Genomic DNA, 19,885 nt, shown 5'->3' with positions numbered 1-19,885 from the left:
CTGCGTTTCTCTAACAACATGCAGCCAGTAGAGGGAGCCAGTCGAGAAATATGCTGAAACAGCATAATGGTACTGTCAATTTTTCATAGGAGCCAACACGGCAAGTCACTACAACTTTTTTATAGATACTTGCATAGCAACTAGGATTCTGACATCAGTCCAAAAACTTAAATAATAGTCAGATTTCTACAGTATTACAATTTAGTGTTAAATCCAATGGGTTCGGGAGAATGTTATAAAATGATAGGGTTTGTAAATGTGAAAAGGACTCAAATAAAAAGTAAATTTCAAGCTGGATCACACACACACAGATTTAAACACACGCACAACGTCACACTGACAGCTGTTGAGACACTTTATTGGAATGAAAACTTTCCGCAGCCAAATGAACAGAAACTACAATCACAAAGTGACGTTCCTGCATGAAATGAGTCAGACAAGCAAACTGTATGATCATCACAGACATGCTGGGGCAAAACTACAGCGCTACTCTCAATAAACAGTCCCCACATAAATGAAAACACAGGGTATCCATTGTAAAATCTATAAGTGGGGTCAAAAGAGAAGGGAAGGTTTGATATGAAGGAAAGCGATCCAGAATAATTCAGAGCACTCTCTGAGATGGGAAGTAGATACAGGATGATGATGATGTAGCAGTAAAGGGTCTAACAGTAGCAGTAAAAGCTCTTTTCCTGAGCTTGTGCTTAGAAATTATGCTGCTGATGTTTATATCAAGATGTGCTTCCTGACTGGAAGCCCTGCGCTTCAATATGAGTGAAGGAAAAGCTTTTGTCTGCATTTGTTTAGATGGAGAAGAAACCGACGTGAGAGCGAGTGACTGAATCCGACACTTATTATATTTATTATTCGGGCCCGCCATCAGGCGTTGGAGGCGGCTGCAGAGTTGGTACCTGCTTGCCCGGCCCCCTTGGCCCGCCCGTCGTCCTCCTGGGCCTGAGTGATGGCCTGAGCGGGGGAGGGACTGGCGTGCCGCTGACGCCTCATGAAGGGAAACACACTGGCAGGACGGAAAACAAGAAGCGTGCTGAAGAAAGTGACGTCTTAAACTCAGGGCGGTGATTAATATAAAACGTTACCTTTTTTTGGTTTCCTGGGGAACGATGGCTTTGGCCAGCATGCTTTTGTACAGGTCAGACTTAAGATATCGTGGGTAGGAGTCCTAAACAAACACACAAAACATCGTGTTTCAGTTGATGTAAAAGAAAAGAGATAAATATGCCTTTAGAGTACTAAAGATATGCTTCCTCGTGAGATTGGAAAAGAACAATACAAAAGATAAGAAAGCAAGGGAATTTGTTTTTATATAGTTTAATGACCTCAGAGTCAGGTTTGGGTTTAAAACAAATGGTTTGTGTAATTGTATGAATGCTGCAAACTTTCAATTCAGCCTATAAGGATATAATCAAATATGAAAAAATCTTCTGTGGCGTCCAGATTTATAGCAATTGTTAGAACTTGCTTTTTGTCCTCCCCTGAATTTTTACATATGCAAACGTGTATTGTTCTACTAAAGGCAAGAACAAAACATGTGAAACAATAATTATGATTGGAAGTTGTTCTCTGAACATTTTATAACATATTGGGCAGGGTCAGTAAATTAAATAGTTCATCTCTACAGTATATCTGCCACTCAGTTATTGCAGTTATTGGACGAAGCCTTCGCTTTTAGTCAGCTGGCATCAACTCCAGTGGCTCTCAACCATGAATTAGATAAAGTGGTATACAAGATGAATGGACAGAGACTTTATTGTCATCAGTGTAAGCTATTGCCCCCCTGATTGTGTTGGAATTTAGTTTGACTAATTAATTTTCCCCCTTTTTTGTGCTTTTTGTTTATCTAGATAAATGATTTTTAACACTCATCTGGTCTTTGAAGATTAGTTGAAGTACTTGAAGCTTATCAATCTGCAGTGGGTGTGATAGAGATCAGACCTTCTTCATGAGGAAATAGATATGCATCTGTGCATCATCCATGACAAAGCGATGCGGACGCCGGATCCCCTCTAAGGTTTTATCCATGGTTTTGCTGTCGATGTTGACCCAGCGGGCCGCTCCGGGAGCCAGGAAATTTCTGGATCACATACAAACACCAAAAAAAAGAGAGTGACTTTCACCTGATGGAGGCAAAGTATTTTTAGTATGTTTGTGTAATAGTGCGTGCTCACTTGTAGATCTCCTCCACTTTCTCTGTGATCCGTGAACTTTCTCCATGTCTGATATCTTCACATGCCTGCCAGAAACACAGGTTCTCCGCTGTTGGCAGAGATACAGACACAGTGAGAGGCTCGCTATCACTGGACTAGCATAAAACAACATTAATGGTCTCTGTATTAAGACTTGGAATGTGGCAATATTTCATACGAATAATGAACAGCTCCTTCAAGCCATTGTATATTTTCACAATGTGTTTACTTTCCAAACCATTTTTTCATTAAGCCATATCCTGGAATTAATTTTAATTCTGTCTGTTCTTTACAATCATTGTCATTAAATACTTTGATTGCTAGCAGAAGACATAATTACAAGCCACTGAGTGGAGATCTTGTGTGACACTTTAGAATGTTGAGATGATGTAATCCATACCAACTTGTGCAACTGATAAAATACACGCCACAAGAAAAAGCACACAACCATCGTAGGCTTGAGAAGATAAACGGTTAAAGTACAATGTTTAATATTTGTGACTAATGAAATTTGTTTGACCTTAAATAATCAGCTAAATGACAAATAAAGAATCATGATGTCAAGTCAAAGATAATTTTGTGATGTTCCGCTGGTATTTGGACCAAAGTGAATCAACTGGCCCCAGTCCATTTGGTTGCAAAACATGTTGTACCACAAGGTGGTGTATTGAGGTACAGAAAGAAACTGGCGGAGGAATGCAAATCTACTGACATCAATTGGATCACAACCATGTTCAGTCAATAAGGTCAAAAATGCAGAAGAATAGATGAAGAAAAAAATGCCACTAAATCGAACCATGACTTCAAAATTACATAACAGCCTTTTAATGGTCCTATATTTTATATAGCATTATTTGATGGAGTGATATATCTTTTACTTTTGTTTTTGTAATTAAAAAAAAACCCATATTTTATATCTTCTCTCTCAAATGTCTCATCACTTTGCAGATCTCATTCAATTGGTTCCTTCAAGAAGGTGATTATTTCCAGAGGGTTTTTTTTTGCATGAAATCTAACAAGTCTTTTTTTCTCACCGCTAAACTCTTTTTCCAGGTAGGTCATGAACTCCTTCCTCCCCATGGAGTCATTGAGAAGCTCCATGAAGCTGAAGCTCCAGCGCTCCACTCGAAGACGTGTTGGGGTAGGCACCCTGTCCACAAAACAGCACAAGCAACTCAAAAGATGTGCTTTAACAATGTGATCTGTTAAATCCACAATAAAGCAACATATGAACTGTCAGTATCAGGAAAACTCGAGAGCTATTAGCGTACTACGCTACACCGAAGGTTGAATTTGTCTTTACATGTCGTTACGTTTCGCCTTACAAATCTGCGTTCATGGTCCAGTGTGCGGTGTCATCAGAGATCCAGGGGTTACTGGGAAGACAACCCTGCATGATGGGATCATGGTTCTGGTTCTGCTCACTGTATTTCACAAAACTGCAAAACGCACACACCAATGCAGAGGCATGTACACACACACACACACACACACACACACACACACACACACACACACACACACACACACACACACACACACACACACACACACACACACAAAACATTATTGTATTACTAGTGCAGATCATAAGAGTTAATGGCCACTAATTCCAACTTGCCCCAGGAAACATCCATTAGTGGCTCTCATAGTGCGAGCACTAAGCTTTGTGTGTGTGTGTGTGTGTGTGTACTATAAGAAACAGTTTGATTCGGGCAATAGCATATCCATTAGACCTAGTATGTGTACATCCCCATGTGTATGTATGTGTGTGTGCGTGCATGCACGCTCATACGTGTGAAACTTCTCCAAATTGACACACACCCTTCTAGGCATATGGATGACTTTACACGGTTTCTTCCAAGGGCCTTTCTGCAGGCTTCAATCTGTAAACAAAGGCAGAAAGCCCACATACAGTTGGATACGCATTACAATTATTCGACACTCAACGTGCTTAAATTGATGGCGTCTCAATTATACATGATGTGGTACCTCTTTTTTGTAGTAGTCACTGTTCTAGTTCTGTAAAGAGCAAGACAATGCCTTCATGTGAAATCACGCACTGAGTACATTATACATCCGCACAGTATATAACAGTATATATCAGGTTACAGTTGCACTGCCATATGAATAGTTGAAGACTGCGGTGTCTGTAGGTGCTTACACACACACAACAGATATTTAAATAATTCAACCTGGACAAACTGTGACAAAGTGTGACGCTAGACTCTGATCATAACATTATACAATATGCATATGTAATTACAACTACAATTACTTTTCCTACTTCTGAAAATATTCCATCCATCATAATGTTCATGTAGGACAACGTATGTGATAAAAATGTTACAATTCACTGTTTTCGTTATTGGCATGACGTAGTTCACTTGTACACTTACTTTTGAAACCAAGCCAGTAGGAAAATGGGAAATAAAAACAATAAAACACAGAGACAAGAGACAAGAGACAGACAGATGTGTTATCGAGTTTTTCAGAGGAGACCATACAAGATTTTTATTTTTTTTTTTCAATGCGGTTGGACCACTAACCAATGTAACTCTGGAACTGAAGTTATTCGGTCGCTCCAGACCCATATCCAACACATTATGCACCCCAGGCTGGAAAAGAAGAAAAAAAAAGCAAAACTCATATATACATCTAGTAGTGTGTGTGTGTGTGTGTGTGTGTGTGTGTGTGTGTGTGTGTGTGTGTGTGTGTGTGTGTGTGTGTGTGTGTGTGTGTGTGTGTGTGTGTGTAAAGCACTTATCCTTCCCCTGGCTTTCCACTCCACTTGCTCTGACTTTTATTCCCAGGTTTCTTTCTTTTTCTCCAAGCCCTTGTCCCTAATTCATAAGGTTGACGCACCATGGAGTTCCTCCTCCCAACCCCCGTCTTCTTCCTTTTCTGTCCCCTGCAGTACCACCTCACACTTCCCGTCACCCCTTCCTCCTTCCCTCTATCCCCTTCAGTCCTTGTCTCTGTCTGAGATAAATATGGACTATGACATGTACACATAAAGAACATGAGACGTAATTACTTTTCTTTCCCCCGCCCCTCTCTGCTTTCTCCTTCTTTTGGCCCTCTTTGCTCTCCCTCTCTCCTTCTTTTTCTGTTTCTCCAGTTGTCAGCTGAGGCTTTTACCAGATAAGTTGAATATTTCATGCAGGAGGGAGAAGGGACTGTGGGCGAACATTAAGAGGACCTTTAACTGTTTCATAGTTAGAGTCATGGTTTGTAGTATAGTATAGTATAGCACAGCATAGCATAGCATACCATTGCATAGTAATGCTAACTGTACAGTATAAAACGTAAAAGGGCAGTATAGCACAGTTCAGTGTAATATACAATACTACAGTGCAGCACAGCACACTGAAGTATAGTATGTAAGTGTAGAATGGCAGAATAAGATGCAGTGTAGAATTGCAACATAACAAAACATAACATAACATAACATAACATAACATAACATAACATAACATAACATAACATAACACAACACAACACAACACAACACAACACAACACAACACAACACAACACAACATAACATAACATAACATAACATAACATAACATAACATAACATAACATAGTATGTGTTTGAGTGTAGAATGAAACAGTATAGTTTAGTAAACATTACAACATACAGTACAGTACAGTACAGTACAGTACAGTACAGTACAGTACAGTACAGTACAGTACAGTACAGTACAGTACAGTAGAACTTACCGGAGGTCTATTGATGAGCCAGTAAGCCTGCTCCTGACACTCCAGAACAATGCGGTCAGCTTTCCGCCTTTGTTTGGATGCCCTGAACATAAATAACAAAATCATTTTGGATACATCTTTAGTTGTGCATGTGTGTGTTTTTTGGGGTTTTTTTTTGGTGTGTGTGTGTGTGTGTGTGTGTGTGTGTGTGTGTGTGTGTGTGTGTGTGTGTGTGTGTGTGTGTGTGTGTGTGTGTGTGTGTGTTTGTCTACCTGAGTTGCTCTCTTGCCTGCATCACAACAAAGTCCCAGGTGTGGTTGATCCTCTTGTGTAACACACTGTACCTTTCCTAAAACGGAAAAGAGAATAAAAATAAAGAGGAAGGAAGAATGATGACACAGGCCTCTTGTCCCAATTCGTGTTACTACATAATTCATAATAAATGCACCTTCTCTGACTCACAGTCATGTTTTCCTCACCTTTTCATATTCCATCAGTTCTCCTTGTTTTCTTATGTTCTTTTTTGCCAGATAGATTGCTGACGATGGGAGACAAATAAGCAATTAAAAACGGCAAAGCAACATTTAAACAGATCTTATTTGCAAGCGGATTTTCTTTCTTCACACTTCCTCTCTCGAGTTTTCATACCATAGTCCAGCTCTGACGCAGGCCAACGGGTGCTAGTCCAGAAGTATGGAGTCTGGGGGAAAAAAAAAAAAGTCACTTCTTTTCATTGATGTTATAGCAGATGATGAAAAAGTGGCAGATGGAGGAGAGATTAGGAAGTGGCCTAATGGAGTGAGAGTGGAAGAGGGAGACAGATGTTGAAAAAAAAAAAAAAAGAAGAAGGCGATGGTGGACAGAGGAAGGGCGGTTTTAAAGAAGCATTATTTTGTCTGACCTGGAAGCGGTAGGGCGATTCATCGGGCCGCAATACAAGTGATCTTGGCTCTTTGAGAGGGTAAATATATCCGTATCTCACCAGCATGCCGCCAACGTGCAGTGCCTCTGTTTAACAGCACAGAAGATGTCCCATATTTATCACTGGGCTGCATTTCCTCTTCCACTTCTGAAGCTGGTGGCTTTCTACAGATTTTGAGCTTTTGAGATGCATTTCATTGTATATCCCATGTTATATGTATTTTCAGGAGTGCAGTTCTTTGCTCTGTTTTGCTATTTCGTTGCACGTCACTATGCCAACATGCTGTGCTCTGTTGCTTGAACTATTTATAGAATATACATTTACTTTGAAAAATTGTACAATACTGTATGTTCAATTAGTTCTGAACAGTCCTCATCAAACCCATGCACACTGTCAGCAATCGCTCTCAAATCAAGGCTTTGTTCCACTGATGAAATGCCTCGTCAATCTTCCGTCTCTGCTCATTTGTGAAAGAGCCCTACTTTCATGACTGACAGCTACCAAAAAAAGCTGTGCTCTGCATTTTAATCAGCTCTTTCCACCCTGTATCTCCCTCGCCAAATGACTCTCCCCTCTCCTCCTTTAGTCTGCATCCAGGCATACGGGACCGGAGGGCTCCATTTTTTTTTTCTTTCCAACTACTAATTTAGTTGAGGCACTGTGAGATCTCCTGAGGTGAAGGCCTCCATGGGGACACTAATCAAAGCCAGATCATCAGGTGGGTTAATCAAACTTAGACCCACTGGGGCTAACCCCATTCCTGTTTACTGGAAACAGCAACCCCTACAATGTGAGCATAAATCACTACCACGTCAGCTGGAGAGAAAACACCATATCCTGGCAACACACTAGCAACAACACACAATGAGCTGGTCACACTTACACAGAATCACAGTAGTCCTTACACACACACACACACACATATTCACATGCACACTAAATCTGTAGCGCATCACCTACCCTCCTCGCACATACAGTATTTCTGGATCAGCCAAGTAATTATATCATGACCTGCCAAACAAGAGAAAAATAGATTAAAAAATACATGGAAGAGAGAAAAAGAATGAGTTCCTCCACTTAGCACATAATATTCTCCTAAATTTACTGCTGCATTATGTATGACTGTAATGCTGCAATGTGCTCATCCACATATGGACATAGATTTTGATGCAGGGTGGCATATGGGAGACACACACACACACACACACACACACACACACACACACACACACACACACACACACACACACACACACACACACACACACACACACACACACACACACCTGTCATGGCGTGTGGTATGACAGTGATAAGCAGCCTCTGGTTTCTCATCTTCATGCCCATGTCAGGGTCCTGCATGGCCACAATCACCTTCTCCATCTGTTGGACACACACACACACACACACACACACACATCACACACACACACACACACACACACGCACACGCACACACACACACACACACACACACACACACACACACACACACACACACACACACACACACACACACACACACACACACACACACACACACACACACACACACAGAGTTCACAATTAACATATACTTATCATTTAGACTGAGAGAAAGAAACATATGTCTGTGTGTGATATTTAATCTGTGTCACATTAACATGTTTTATTTTTGACCCGGTTCATGTGTGTTGGATTTCCTCTCATTTACTCAGGATTGAGTCGGCATTTTATTGTGTTAAAAAAAAAAAAAGAATAAAATAAAATACAATACAGTAAAATCGGTCCTTACCTTTCGAAAGCATGTCATCTGCTCCCGGCGCCAGCCACCTTTAGCCATGGTGTTGATGGTCATCTTGCGGGCTGCTTGGGATCACTCGGTGGGACTGTAAAGTGCGGAGCGAAGTGCAGCCGGGAGCGCGCCTGAGTGAGAGCGACGCGGCGCGCGCATCACCATTACGCTCTTTTTTCCCCGTCCCGTGCCCGGCGGGCGCGTCCCTGCGTAGATTAGAGGGGATTACAGTTTGCACCAAAGTCATTTTCAATATGCTGGATAGTTTGTGCACACAAAAGAAAACAGCGCGTTATCTGCTTCATCTGGACCTTATTGTAACAGGAGTGATCATAATACGTATAAGCAGGGACTGGATAACTTTTCCCCCACTAAAAAGTGTTGCTTTGGAGTTGTAATTAATTTTACAAAAACTTGTAAACTACTATTAAATGGAGTGAAAACAAAAACAGACATGTCAGGAAAACAGTCAAAATACAATAACAAATAAACTTAAGAATTTTTAATGTATCGTCAATAATAAAAACAAATGTTTTGCTTTTTGTATTTTTTGTAACAGTGAAATCGAAGCAGGTGGATTAAAAAAATTTTTTTTTAAGTATTTTAATAATAACATTTTTAAATTGAGGACAACATTCTCAGAATAGCACCTTACATACATTTCTTTACGCGCTTATCTTTTATTTATCTCGCCAGCCAGTTTATATTTAGGCTTCACCAGAAGTGTGAAACATAAGGCTCATGGAACAAAAACCAGCCCACAAGAGGCTCCAATCTGGCCAAACCACCAAGCAAATTGTAAAAATGTGAAAGAAATCATTAATTTTCAAACACATGCTTTTAGGAGTGGCAGACTCAACACAAGACTGAGACCTGAACTGAGATACTGATATTTTGTATCATAACATGTCGTTAATATTGGTTTTCACAATGTATACTTTGTGTCCCAACAAATACAAACATTGAAATTCAAGTCTAAAGTTATTATGCCACTATTTTTACTGGTCCAGTTCATTTAAGGTGTTTGACACCCCTGGCCTGTAGTATTGGCAATTGTGGAATGTTTTTTCCCCCGAATGTCCTGAATAAATAAACAAGCTATAATTAGTTTAAAAAAAATGTTTTAATGAATTAAAAAAAAAACTATTGCTTCATTCGTTTTACTTCATTCTGAAAATGCAATGAAGAATTAATAAAAATACAAACAAATAAATCTATTTCTTTATTCACGATTTTCTGTGTCACTAAAACACTATAGAATGCAATAAAATGCTCATATTCAAGTCATGCTTGTTTCAACTGCATGAATGATGTGTATTTGAATAGAAATAAACAGAATTTAGTGAACAATGACACACGCTCTGCAACAATGCGAGACGTTCGCTTTTTTGTTTTTTCTCCCTCCGGGGCTTCCGTAGGGGCAGGAAACGCTTCCAACATCGTTGTGAGAGTTCTCATCACTCGTCTTGTCTTTAATCAAATTTTAAGTGAGCTTAGAGCTCTTTTTTAAAAAGGTAAGGGCTCAAGACTTGTTTTTAAATGTCCCGGGAATAACCAAGACACGTGCAGTTTGTGGTGGAGTAGAAATTAGCCTTTTTAGCAGAGGGTTGCTAACAGTAGCTGTATCAGGATGGAGGAGACGAGTCAATGTGGAGATGTGAACTCAGCCAGTATTCTCCCATTAAATACTCAGAGGGCTTTTGTATCTTCTTTTATGTCCTATATTATTTCAATCGCAATTTAAATGTTGTTATGACGCTTGGTTTCATAATAAGACTACTCCTGAACACCAAGACTGCCTGTACCTGCCAGTTACTGTCATTTCAGCGCTTCTATCCAAGCCAGCCTCCACTTTGAAGTACTCAATTCAATTTGATTATATTACAGGAATGAAAAATATCCATTGTGATGGAATAAATATGCTGGTATTTTCAAAATGATAATATTTACTGCTGGATTCCTGTATGTTCCCCTACTTTTATAATTGACTCAATTATTTATTGCTGTATTTTATTTCTTTTACATACAGTCACATTTAGGTCCGAGACCAGTCAAGGCTGTATAGGCACGAAGTAAGCTTTTGACGTCAGTCCTTTGACACACAGGCAGCCCTTGCCCATATACAATATATTTTAGTAAATCTTGAATCGCAATGGATTCGTCTGTGCATTTTCTTCTTCCAGTAGCAAGTTTTTATTTTACTGTACATAGTACAGTGGTAATGTTTATATTTGGGTTTGATTCACAGCCCTTCAGTTTTTCATATCAGCCGTGATGGTTCCTGACATGTTCACGGTTTTGTGCAGGTCGTGAGGGATGGGTGACATTCGTCAGTCCCTGCTGCCTCGGGACGTCCTGAGTGCAGCCAAGGAGCTGCTTTACCACCTTGACATTTACATCTGTAACCTGGTGCAGTCCGGGAGGCAGCCTCCTCAGGTGGACTCGAAAACCCTGGAGCTGGTCGAGGAGTTCATTCTGCATGCGCCTAAGGACAGAAACACCCCAACCAGAGTAAGAAACAAGAGTCTGAAATGCTTGTATGTGCTACACATATATGTGGAAAGTCAATGGATTTTTATTTATTTATTTTTTTGTCTGTTTGTTTTCTTCCAGAGGATGAGTGCTCTACAGGAACTGCAGCTGCTGGAGATCATGTGCAGCTGTTTTCAGGAGCAGAGTCGTGACACTGTCCGCCAGCTCATGTTTTCGGCGCTTTTTAATCTCCAAGGAAACCAGGCAGACGAAAGTCGCATGGCACTGTTGAGCAAGCTGGTCTCAATGGCGATCGCTGTGGGCCGAGTCCCTATCTTAGAATGTGCTGCCACCTGGTTACAGGTGAATGTTTAAATGCATTCTGTGCTTATAGATTTGGGAATTATTGTGTTCTTTTTTTGGTTATACTTGCGTGTTCATGCTCCTAATGTACCAATACTGATCATAAGTCTCTTATTGTGTTGGTGGTATGCAGAGAACCCATCGAGTGTACTGTGTCCGCCTGGCTCAGGTGCTGGTAGATGATTACTGTAGTATGGTACCAGGCTCAGTGTCCACACTGCAGAATATCCACAGCGCAAGCCCACGTTTCTGTTGCCAGTTCATCACTGCTGTCACCACCCTGTATGACCTCACCTCAGGTACTTTGCGATGATGCCAAAATATCCTAAATCTGACTTTAGTAAAATGAGATGTAACCTAAAACCCCCCCCCCAAAAAACGCTATTGTGTTTGACTTTTCAGAGGAGCTCATCCCGCCACTAGAACTCCTCCAGATGATCGTGTCATGGATCCAAGATGACCCTCGTCTAGTCTTAATCACTTTCCTGAACACGCCCCTCTCCGGGAACCAGCCAATCAGCTCACTTGATGTCACACCGTTAGGGGGTTTGATGCGCTGGTGCATCAAGGCACCACTGGCCTACAGAAGTGACAAGAAGCAGGCATTGACTAATGGAAGCACTGAGAGTGAGCCGGAAGTGGGGCCCCTCTTCTCTGCTCTTCATCTAAGTGTCCTGCAGGTCTGCGTTTCAGTACATTTTACAGAAACATTTCATATGGTGCAAAAGAGACACTCCAATATGCAGATTGAATGTTATTAATCACTTTCACCATATTTTGTCTAGGTGCTCATGCTGTTGCCCACTATTCTTAATGAGAAGGGGCTCTACGGTCGCCTGGCACTGCTCCAGATGGAGTCCTTGGCAGCGCTCATCTCCGACCTTTCCCGACTTTTGGACCAGGCAGACAAACACACGCACGTCTCATCTGCGGACATGCACACGTTGTCCCAGCTGGCCCTGGACCGGCTGGCACAAGCCCTGCAAGTGTCCATGGCCAGTGGAGCCCTTCTCTGCTCCAGAGGTGGGAATCTTTAACTTAATGATGTTAACTAAAGATCAGAAAGCAAACAACTCCAACACAGCAGCTGTATGAGTCCAAGTCGACAGGTTTCCAAACTTTTGTACACACTAATATTATTGGCACTTTTCCACAATATTTTAAAAACCTGCTCCATTTGTTTGTTTTCTTTGACTTTCAAACAGACTTTCCCAAACTCTACAAAAGTTGCCAGTAGGCTAAATCAAAATTCATCTTGACTATGACACAAAACTAAAAGAAGAAACTTAAATGGAACTCCAGTGCGCTAATATAAATTAATTATAGACTGTAAAATAACGTGTAAAATATGTATTCATTTGATCCGAATGTTTCTCGGCGCACTTGAGACGGAGGGTGTCCTGAGACAGTTATACAAATGATGATTCGCCAAACACATCTCCCATGCTTTTGGTTTGTAGCAGCATATCCCCGCAAAAATCCACAAGCACAAATGAAATTCTCACGCACAGACGTAGAAGAGCTCCTTCACATCTGTGCCCATGGATTTCATTTACGCCCGCAGATTATGGCAGGAATTGATTATTCTGACGGAGGCGTATTGTGGCACCCGTGCCTGAGGTGACGTGAACCTGATGTAGGCCTTCAAAGGACAACGCCATCTTTTCAGCCATGCATGAAGAATATAAGTTAATTCTTTGGTCATGGATAGCCTTCTCATACGACACCTGCTCACACGTTATGTTGTGTTTACAGAGGACCTGAGAGCCATCTGTTCCCGCCTCCCCCACAACAAGTAAGAGCTCATTCATTTTTATTTTCCTTCTGACATGATTTGCAGTTTGGCTGCCATTACAGAATGGCATCCTACAATTTAGAGATTTTTTTTAGGGGGTTGAGAAAAGTCAATTTCACGAACAGCCTCATGCAGCAAGTGAAGTCTTTTCCATTGAATTAAATCTCATGTTTCGTCACACTGGATTCAAATATGTTTTGAGTGTTTGTTATAAATGACAGCAGGGTTTGTTTTCCATCTATTAATGTCAGAATTTACAGTAAACCGTCTCAAGAAATAAACAACATTTGTAAAGAGTTCTTTAGTTGTTTTGCATCTAAATGAGTGACGAGTCACCTTAAGTCAATAATTAATGTTTTTTTTCTAATCATCTTTTGTCATAGGGTTCTTTTTTTTAATCATCCTTCAGCTTTTTCTTGTGACGTCCAACATGTGTTTGTGTAAAACAAGACTAAATGTATCCATTATATTTATCTAATTTCCAGTTTGCTCCAGCTGGTGTTATCCGGTCCAGTGATGTATTACAACAACATCCACACCCCGCCGCTGGCCTTTAGCCCGCACGCTGCACACTCACCCATCGCCTCTCACCCCGCACACCCAATGCCCCCGACACACCCCACACTGCCCACACACCCTGCACACACCTCACACGCACCTCTTGCCACTCACCCCTCCTCTCACCCCCAGTACCCCGCTCAGCCCTTCATGACAGGGATGCCCTTTCCCTACCGGCCCAGCCACTAAAAGAGAACATTTGCCCAACTTGTAGGCGTTCGTGAAGCTGTGTGTGTGTGCGTGTGCGTGTGCGTGTGCGTGTGCGTGTGTGTGTGTGTGTGTGTGTGTGTGTGTGTGTGTGTGTGTGTGTGTGTGTGTGTGTGCGTGTGCGTGTGTGTTATAATGTTAGCATATTTGCATTTGAGAAAACCTGTGAGGTTAACACGTTTGTTCAATAAATATTTTTCTACTTCCCCTTTGGTGTTATTCTCCTTGTTGACCACTGGTGGTCACTGTTGTTCTTACAGGTACAAGAGCTTTCCTCTTTAAAGACAGGTCCGTGTTTCAAGGTATTGTAGATTTATTTAAAGATTCACCATCAGCTACCAGAGGACATCAATTATACAACTTTTGAAAGGCAGATGCCATTTTAATGTAATCTGCATCTATAGCGAGCTGGGATCACTCCACTGGATGAGGCAGTACAGAAGATAGCTGATAAATAGTTATTTTAAATGGCTTGTACATGATAATGTCAGTGTGGTTTAAAACCGCAAAGCAGCCGAGTCATAACTACGACAGTGCTGACTAAAATGTTACATGAACTTGTTTTTTTATTGAGATAACATTTACAATGTGGTCACCCAAAATTTATTAAATGTTTTAACCTCTAATAGCAGAAACACTGCCTGCACAGGCCTCCGGACCCATGCCCAGAGCAAAATGGACAACAATCCAAAGGTAAATGGTTCACCTCTGTCCCAAACCTACAGTGCTTCATTATGTAACTGGAGGATGTCGCAGTCTGCTTGAGCCTAGCCCCACGGCCCATTGGCTTAGCCCTGTTTAAAGGCTGATAACATATCTCTGACTGCAGCACCACCGAAAAAGTCAAACCCTTCCCACAAGCTCATCTGATTTCATTTCGGTTGAGGGTTGCATCATCTCCAGTATTTCAAGCATGGTATCAGAAGCAGTAGCTTTTTGACTTCCTCCTTCCTGCAGGACAGAGAAAGGCCCGGAACAGGTTGAAGTAGTGAGGGAAGTCAGTTCTGAGGAATCCAAACTTCCTTGAGTAATCTGTCTACAGTGAGCTTTTTGTTCATTTACCCTGTAATTTTTACTTATTCATACTAGAAAGGAACTTAAGTACTGAGACAAGCCTTTGTTTGCTCCTCCTCTGTGTTGTTGTCCTGGATGTCTGCTTTTACTTCTGTTTCTTTTCTTGTCTTACAGATGTTGTTTTTTTTTGTCCTGTTTAATAAATTCCCCAAAAGCTACAATAAGATGTTAACTAATCATTCCCCTCTGAGGGATTGTCATTGTCTCTCGGAGGCTACTGCAGAATGCTGATTGTAATGCGTCCACGTAATGTAGATTGTGCAGCATGTACCCCCTGCAGAGCTCCTGGGTGGGTCCATGATAAGAATATCTGTTTCTGAGAAAGTGATGCCTCACTGTTGGGCCCGTCAAAGGTGACAGCTAAAGATACTACACAAGTGAAGCAGGCGGGATGAAAGAGAGTGCGTCTTCATGGTGGAGTTGTCAGGCAAACTTCTGGACTGAGAAATACAATTAACCACATTTGCAACAATTATCTCTCGATCTACAATTTCAAGTTCCAAGTGACTGTCCACTACATATTTTATACAATTATCCGATGAGACATTCATCCAATCTTTTCCACCGCTTCACCCAAGTCATAGTTGTGAGTTGTTGAGGCTGATACCAGCTGAATATGGAAGAGGGACGTTGCATAATGGACAGGACAACAGTCCATCACATAGCAAACACATACAAGAGGCAGACTACCACACACATGATCACCAATTATCCTCAAATGCACGCTTTTAGAGGAGACCATTCCACACAGTGAAAACATTCAAACGCCACACAGGAAGTTCGAAAACGAAAGCTGAAATCGAACCAAGGATGTCCACACCAGATAAAGAGTGTATCACTACACTGTTGTGACCCACTAGTAAACATAATCATCTTGTTCCTGAAAAGAAAGAAAAAAAAAAAAAGTAAACACACGAGATAGCGTGGCATACCAGCACATTCACTGTTCAGAGCTACGTGTAAGAGATTTTCCATGGTTTCAGAGGAAAATGGTCTGGGGTGGTCCAGTTCGCAGGTATGTGTAGCTGTGGCAAAGGACTGTCTGTGTTCACAGCTGCAGAGTCTTGGTTTCCTGCATGGGGAGAAAGAAAGAAAAACAACCCAAAAAGCCAAGGCTGAACAAATCTGACTGAGAACTCTGAGCTAACCATAAACTAAGTGAGTGAACTTGTATTCAATGGCGTCAGAACAGGCGAACAACGCCTCTCGTTAACCCATCGGCATGAGTTTAAAACATTTATGAGAAAACCACTGAATGATTCACCCTTGAAGTAACATCATGCAAAGAGGATCAAAGAGCACATTTTCACATCCTCCTATTTGCATTGTGTTATTTTTGTGTGTGCGCTTTTTCAAAACTAGAGTCCAGGTGTTCAAATTCTGCCCGTTTTAACTTCCTCGGTTGTACAATAACAGCCTGTGAGACGCCCGCAGATTCAGCATTAACTTGATGGAGGGAATTTATTTTTCACAAATGAAAAAAATATCCAACCGTAGCTTGAGGAAGACAAAAAGAAAGAAAACAACCAAACGCATTTCATTTTGGATTCTAGAAGGATCACATTTACAGTTTACTGAGAACTATTGTGTTTTTGGCATAAGCTATCATTATTAGTGTTGCTTCATCATGTGCTACAGCACAAGGCTTTAAAGACGGTAAGTCCAGCTGTGGGTGAGAAGAGATTCCACTCATTTACTTTTCTCAGAGGATCACGGCTCCTGAGTTTACTTCCTGCACACCTTAATCCCGTAATTGTCTTTGCCTTAGAACCGGAGTGAAATGTCTGCTAATTCCTTCGAGGAGGGAACAAAAGAGCTGAAGTGAGAGACATTTCTTTCTCACACAACACAAACACAAGTTGTTGAGAGTCCTGGTTTGTTCAGTTGGTAGGCTTGTCTTCTCATCCAGAGGTTGGAGGTTCAATTCCTTGTGTCACCCTGTCTGCACATTGAAGCATCCTTGATCAACAAGCATCTTAAAGCTTGTGTGAGCCTGTGAGTGACGTGTGTGCGAATACGATTCACTCATGCAAAAATATTACATATTTGAGAAGAAACGTGACGGTCAACATTCATACCGGGAGTCCAGCCTTCAGCACATTTCTGAGGGTCATCACTGTTTAATGTTAAATCAAATGCCTGTATGCAAGTTGTATATGTGAGTAAGTAGAACAGAATATTTCCTTGTAGATCATAAATATGTGACTGACAAGATCAACATGTTTGGATAAGATAGGTTTCCTTATATCAAAATATGTTTCTTACAATAACCTCTGATGTTGCGGTTCAGAACAATTAACTGTGACATGTGACATATGATTTAACTAGTTTAATGAAGAGAGATGGTATTGCAGAGCTCTTCCATCAAATAATAATGAATTAAACAGCAAATGTAAGTGATACGTGTATGATGACTGTATTTCAATCCAAACCACACATGCTTAGTGTGAAAAAAGTTAAGGGATTGCATATGTGAGTAAGGTGTCCTGTCTCAGGAATGTCCAGGCAGCTGTTGAGGTATCACTGCACATTCACTCACTTTTCTGGAGCTCCAACAATATATTCATGTCCTGTGGAGTCTGGTTTACAAGTACAGTTTCTATGGGCAGTTTGTACAATCATTCTAAAAAAACAAAACAAAACATACATTCTATGTGCATATGTGTGAGGAGAAAGTACTCATCAAATTACTCTGTCAACAGGGTATTCAAATAGGACGTTCATGGGTAGGAAGGTTCAAAATGGTTGGAGCAAAGTGGATTTAGTGTCCTGAGCCTCCGTGTGCAGACTGCACACATTTTTTTTTAGTTGTTTCTTTTTTTGATCCAGACTTTCCAGTTAAGTTGCAGAATCAACTCCACCTTGAGATGAGAAAAAAGAAATCCTTTACTTTTTCACAATTGGAGTGTTGTTGTACTACTCACGCAGGCCACAGCAGTGTTTCTGGTTGCTTGACAGGTCAAGTAAATTACACTGGCTACTGTCTCCACAGGAACTTGAAATTCTTGGCATTAAACCACATGAAACTACAGCAACGACTGAAAACCGATTCAAGAAAAATGCAGTTGAACTTTCTCAAAGATAAATCCTTGAATGACAGAGAGACGACATTCACATCGTGTCCTGTGTTTTGCCCCGCAGGAGATATACAGGGGAGTGATTTTGAGTACAAACATACATCCTGAATAAGCTCATGTTTGATGTTGTGGATACATAGTGGACATTATATATACAGTTAAGTACAGAACTATAGGCGGGAGAACTTTGGCGTGGGAACAATATTAAAACATGAGTTCACCTCACCCAATGACTAGTTTTGCACAAAATATGTGTTTGCAGCCTGCGACCAGGCATAAACATGTAATTACTGAAGTCCACCCAAAAGACCAATTATAAGGACACACACACACACGCACACGCCCACGTGCACAAACACGCGCACACACCAACCAAGCCTGTTTTTGGTTTAATAATCAATAATTAATCATTACAGCAAATACAAGAAATTGTGAAACTCGCCATCAAAATAAATAAAACTGCCTGTTTTCAAAGATAATAATTTACCACAAGTGGCGACAGCTTTTATCCTGCCCACCACTAATGCCCAATCCCAGAGCGTATTCATTTCTCAACTTTGTCTGTATGAACATAGCAACAAGTAAAATAATAACCACTTCATCAATATTGTTTTTCCATTTTGTTTGATCATTACGCAGGATTTTTTTTTTCTGAAAAGGGAAGACCAATCTAATTTTCCACGTTTTCACAAGACAATTTTTTTTTTCAATCAATGTGGCCTTTAAGAACTTATCCTTTAACCATTTAAAAGTTTGCATTTGACTGTCTTAAAGCTTGTAAGTAGCTACCAGAAATAGTAGTAGTGTGTAGTTCTACTTACAAGGACTGCCTTTTCTCCTGTCGAGCAAGTAAAAAGTGCAGAAATGGCCCCAGACAAGTTAACTGGAAAAAGTGTGTCTGACTTAGGTCAGACTGTCCAAACTAAATAGGTCTTTACTTCCTCTCCTTTACTTGAGCTAACATGTTCACAGCTGCAGTATGAAGAGGGGACTGTTTAGAAAGAGCTTAGCAAACTGGATTTACATTTATTCTCATTTCATGGTGAGCTGTAAGTCACTAATATGTCTGAAACCAAAATGGGGTCTTTCAAGGTTATCCATGGTTCAGGTACACCATCATCCCCCCAAAATACTTTGTTTCTGGGATACTGCTGTGACATTGTAAACACCAATATGTGGAGATTACATTTGAATACTGTACAGCAACTAACAACTATTGGGCATGTTAGAGCCTGATATGTAGCGATGACCTAAAATGTATCAACGACCTGAATTGTTATAAAATCTAATGTAATAAAACCTGAAATATAATAACTGGACAATAATGTAAAATGATTTAACAAGAATTTAAATGTGATCTTAATATGTTTAATACTAATACACTATTTTATAGTGATGATTGGCGAAATAGATGGCAGATTAAAGAGAACAGAAGAGTATAAATGAATTGGGCAACAGCAATCATACACGAACACCATAAACTGTATATAGATATAGACATATAAACAAATAGTCCAAAATGTTCTCATTCTTTCATTGTTATTCAAAGTGAAGTATAGTGGTTGTACTTCAGCCTCACTGTGTTTCCTTGGTGGAGTCTGGGGTTTAAGGTTATGGTGCGTGGAGTTTGCAAGTTCTCCCTGTCCATGTGCTTGAAGATTGATTTCTTCTCAGCAGACCGAAGTCTTGTAGATGACATCAATTGGTGATTCTATATCACTCTTAGGTTATCA

The 19,885-nt window shown here is 40.7% G+C and overlaps 2 protein-coding genes across 2 annotated transcripts; one reads left to right on the top strand and one right to left on the bottom strand.

Annotated features, from left to right (window-relative positions):
* Nucleotides 1-383: 383 nt before the first annotated feature.
* On the bottom strand, nucleotides 384-8,720 carry rgs11 (regulator of G protein signaling 11). The gene is made up of 17 exons (XM_080503468.1): nucleotides 8,607-8,720; nucleotides 8,119-8,215; nucleotides 7,793-7,843; nucleotides 6,812-6,918; nucleotides 6,559-6,610; nucleotides 6,390-6,448; nucleotides 6,183-6,259; nucleotides 5,932-6,013; nucleotides 4,754-4,822; nucleotides 4,197-4,220; nucleotides 4,029-4,090; nucleotides 3,530-3,643; nucleotides 3,239-3,354; nucleotides 2,187-2,274; nucleotides 1,954-2,092; nucleotides 1,098-1,180; nucleotides 384-1,018 (listed from the first exon to the last, which is right to left on the bottom strand). Exons 1-17 carry the CDS (start codon nucleotides 8,667-8,669, stop codon nucleotides 880-882), a joined length of 1,422 nt encoding a protein of 473 aa, XP_080359594.1. The 5' UTR covers nucleotides 8,670-8,720; the 3' UTR covers nucleotides 384-879.
* A 1,307-nt stretch (nucleotides 8,721-10,027) lies between these two features.
* ints15 (integrator complex subunit 15) lies at nucleotides 10,028-14,207 on the top strand. The gene is made up of 8 exons (XM_080502885.1): nucleotides 10,028-10,120; nucleotides 10,913-11,117; nucleotides 11,220-11,441; nucleotides 11,575-11,740; nucleotides 11,844-12,121; nucleotides 12,227-12,464; nucleotides 13,197-13,236; nucleotides 13,722-14,207. Exons 2-8 carry the CDS (start codon nucleotides 10,923-10,925, stop codon nucleotides 13,981-13,983), a joined length of 1,401 nt encoding a protein of 466 aa, XP_080359011.1. The 5' UTR covers nucleotides 10,028-10,120; nucleotides 10,913-10,922; the 3' UTR covers nucleotides 13,984-14,207.
* The last annotated feature ends 5,678 nt before the right edge of the window (nucleotides 14,208-19,885 follow it).

This window comes from Blennius ocellaris (assembly GCF_963422515.1).
Source record: "Blennius ocellaris genome assembly, chromosome: 10".
In the NCBI taxonomy this organism is placed as follows: Eukaryota; Metazoa; Chordata; class Actinopteri; order Blenniiformes; family Blenniidae; genus Blennius; species Blennius ocellaris.
The sequence above is the reverse complement of the archived record's forward strand: the minus strand, read 5'-3'. Positions and strand labels throughout refer to the sequence as shown.

Coding starts and splice junctions, on each gene's coding strand:
- rgs11 (XM_080503468.1), bottom strand. CDS start 8,669: ATGACCATCAACACCATGGCTAAAGGTGGCTGGCGCCGGGAGCAGATG. Junction 8,216..8,606: donor AGATGACATGCTTTCGAAAG/GTAAGGACCGAT, acceptor TGTGTCCAACAG/ATGGAGAAGGTGATTGTGGC. Junction 4,823..5,931: donor GGCTCATCAATAGACCTCCG/GTAAGTTCTACT, acceptor CTTCTTTTCCAG/CCTGGGGTGCATAATGTGTT.
- ints15 (XM_080502885.1), top strand. CDS start 10,923: ATGGGTGACATTCGTCAGTCCCTGCTGCCTCGGGACGTCCTGAGTGCA. Junction 11,118..11,219: donor ACAGAAACACCCCAACCAGA/GTAAGAAACAAG, acceptor GTTTTCTTCCAG/AGGATGAGTGCTCTACAGGA. Junction 13,237..13,721: donor TCCCGCCTCCCCCACAACAA/GTAAGAGCTCAT, acceptor TCTAATTTCCAG/TTTGCTCCAGCTGGTGTTAT.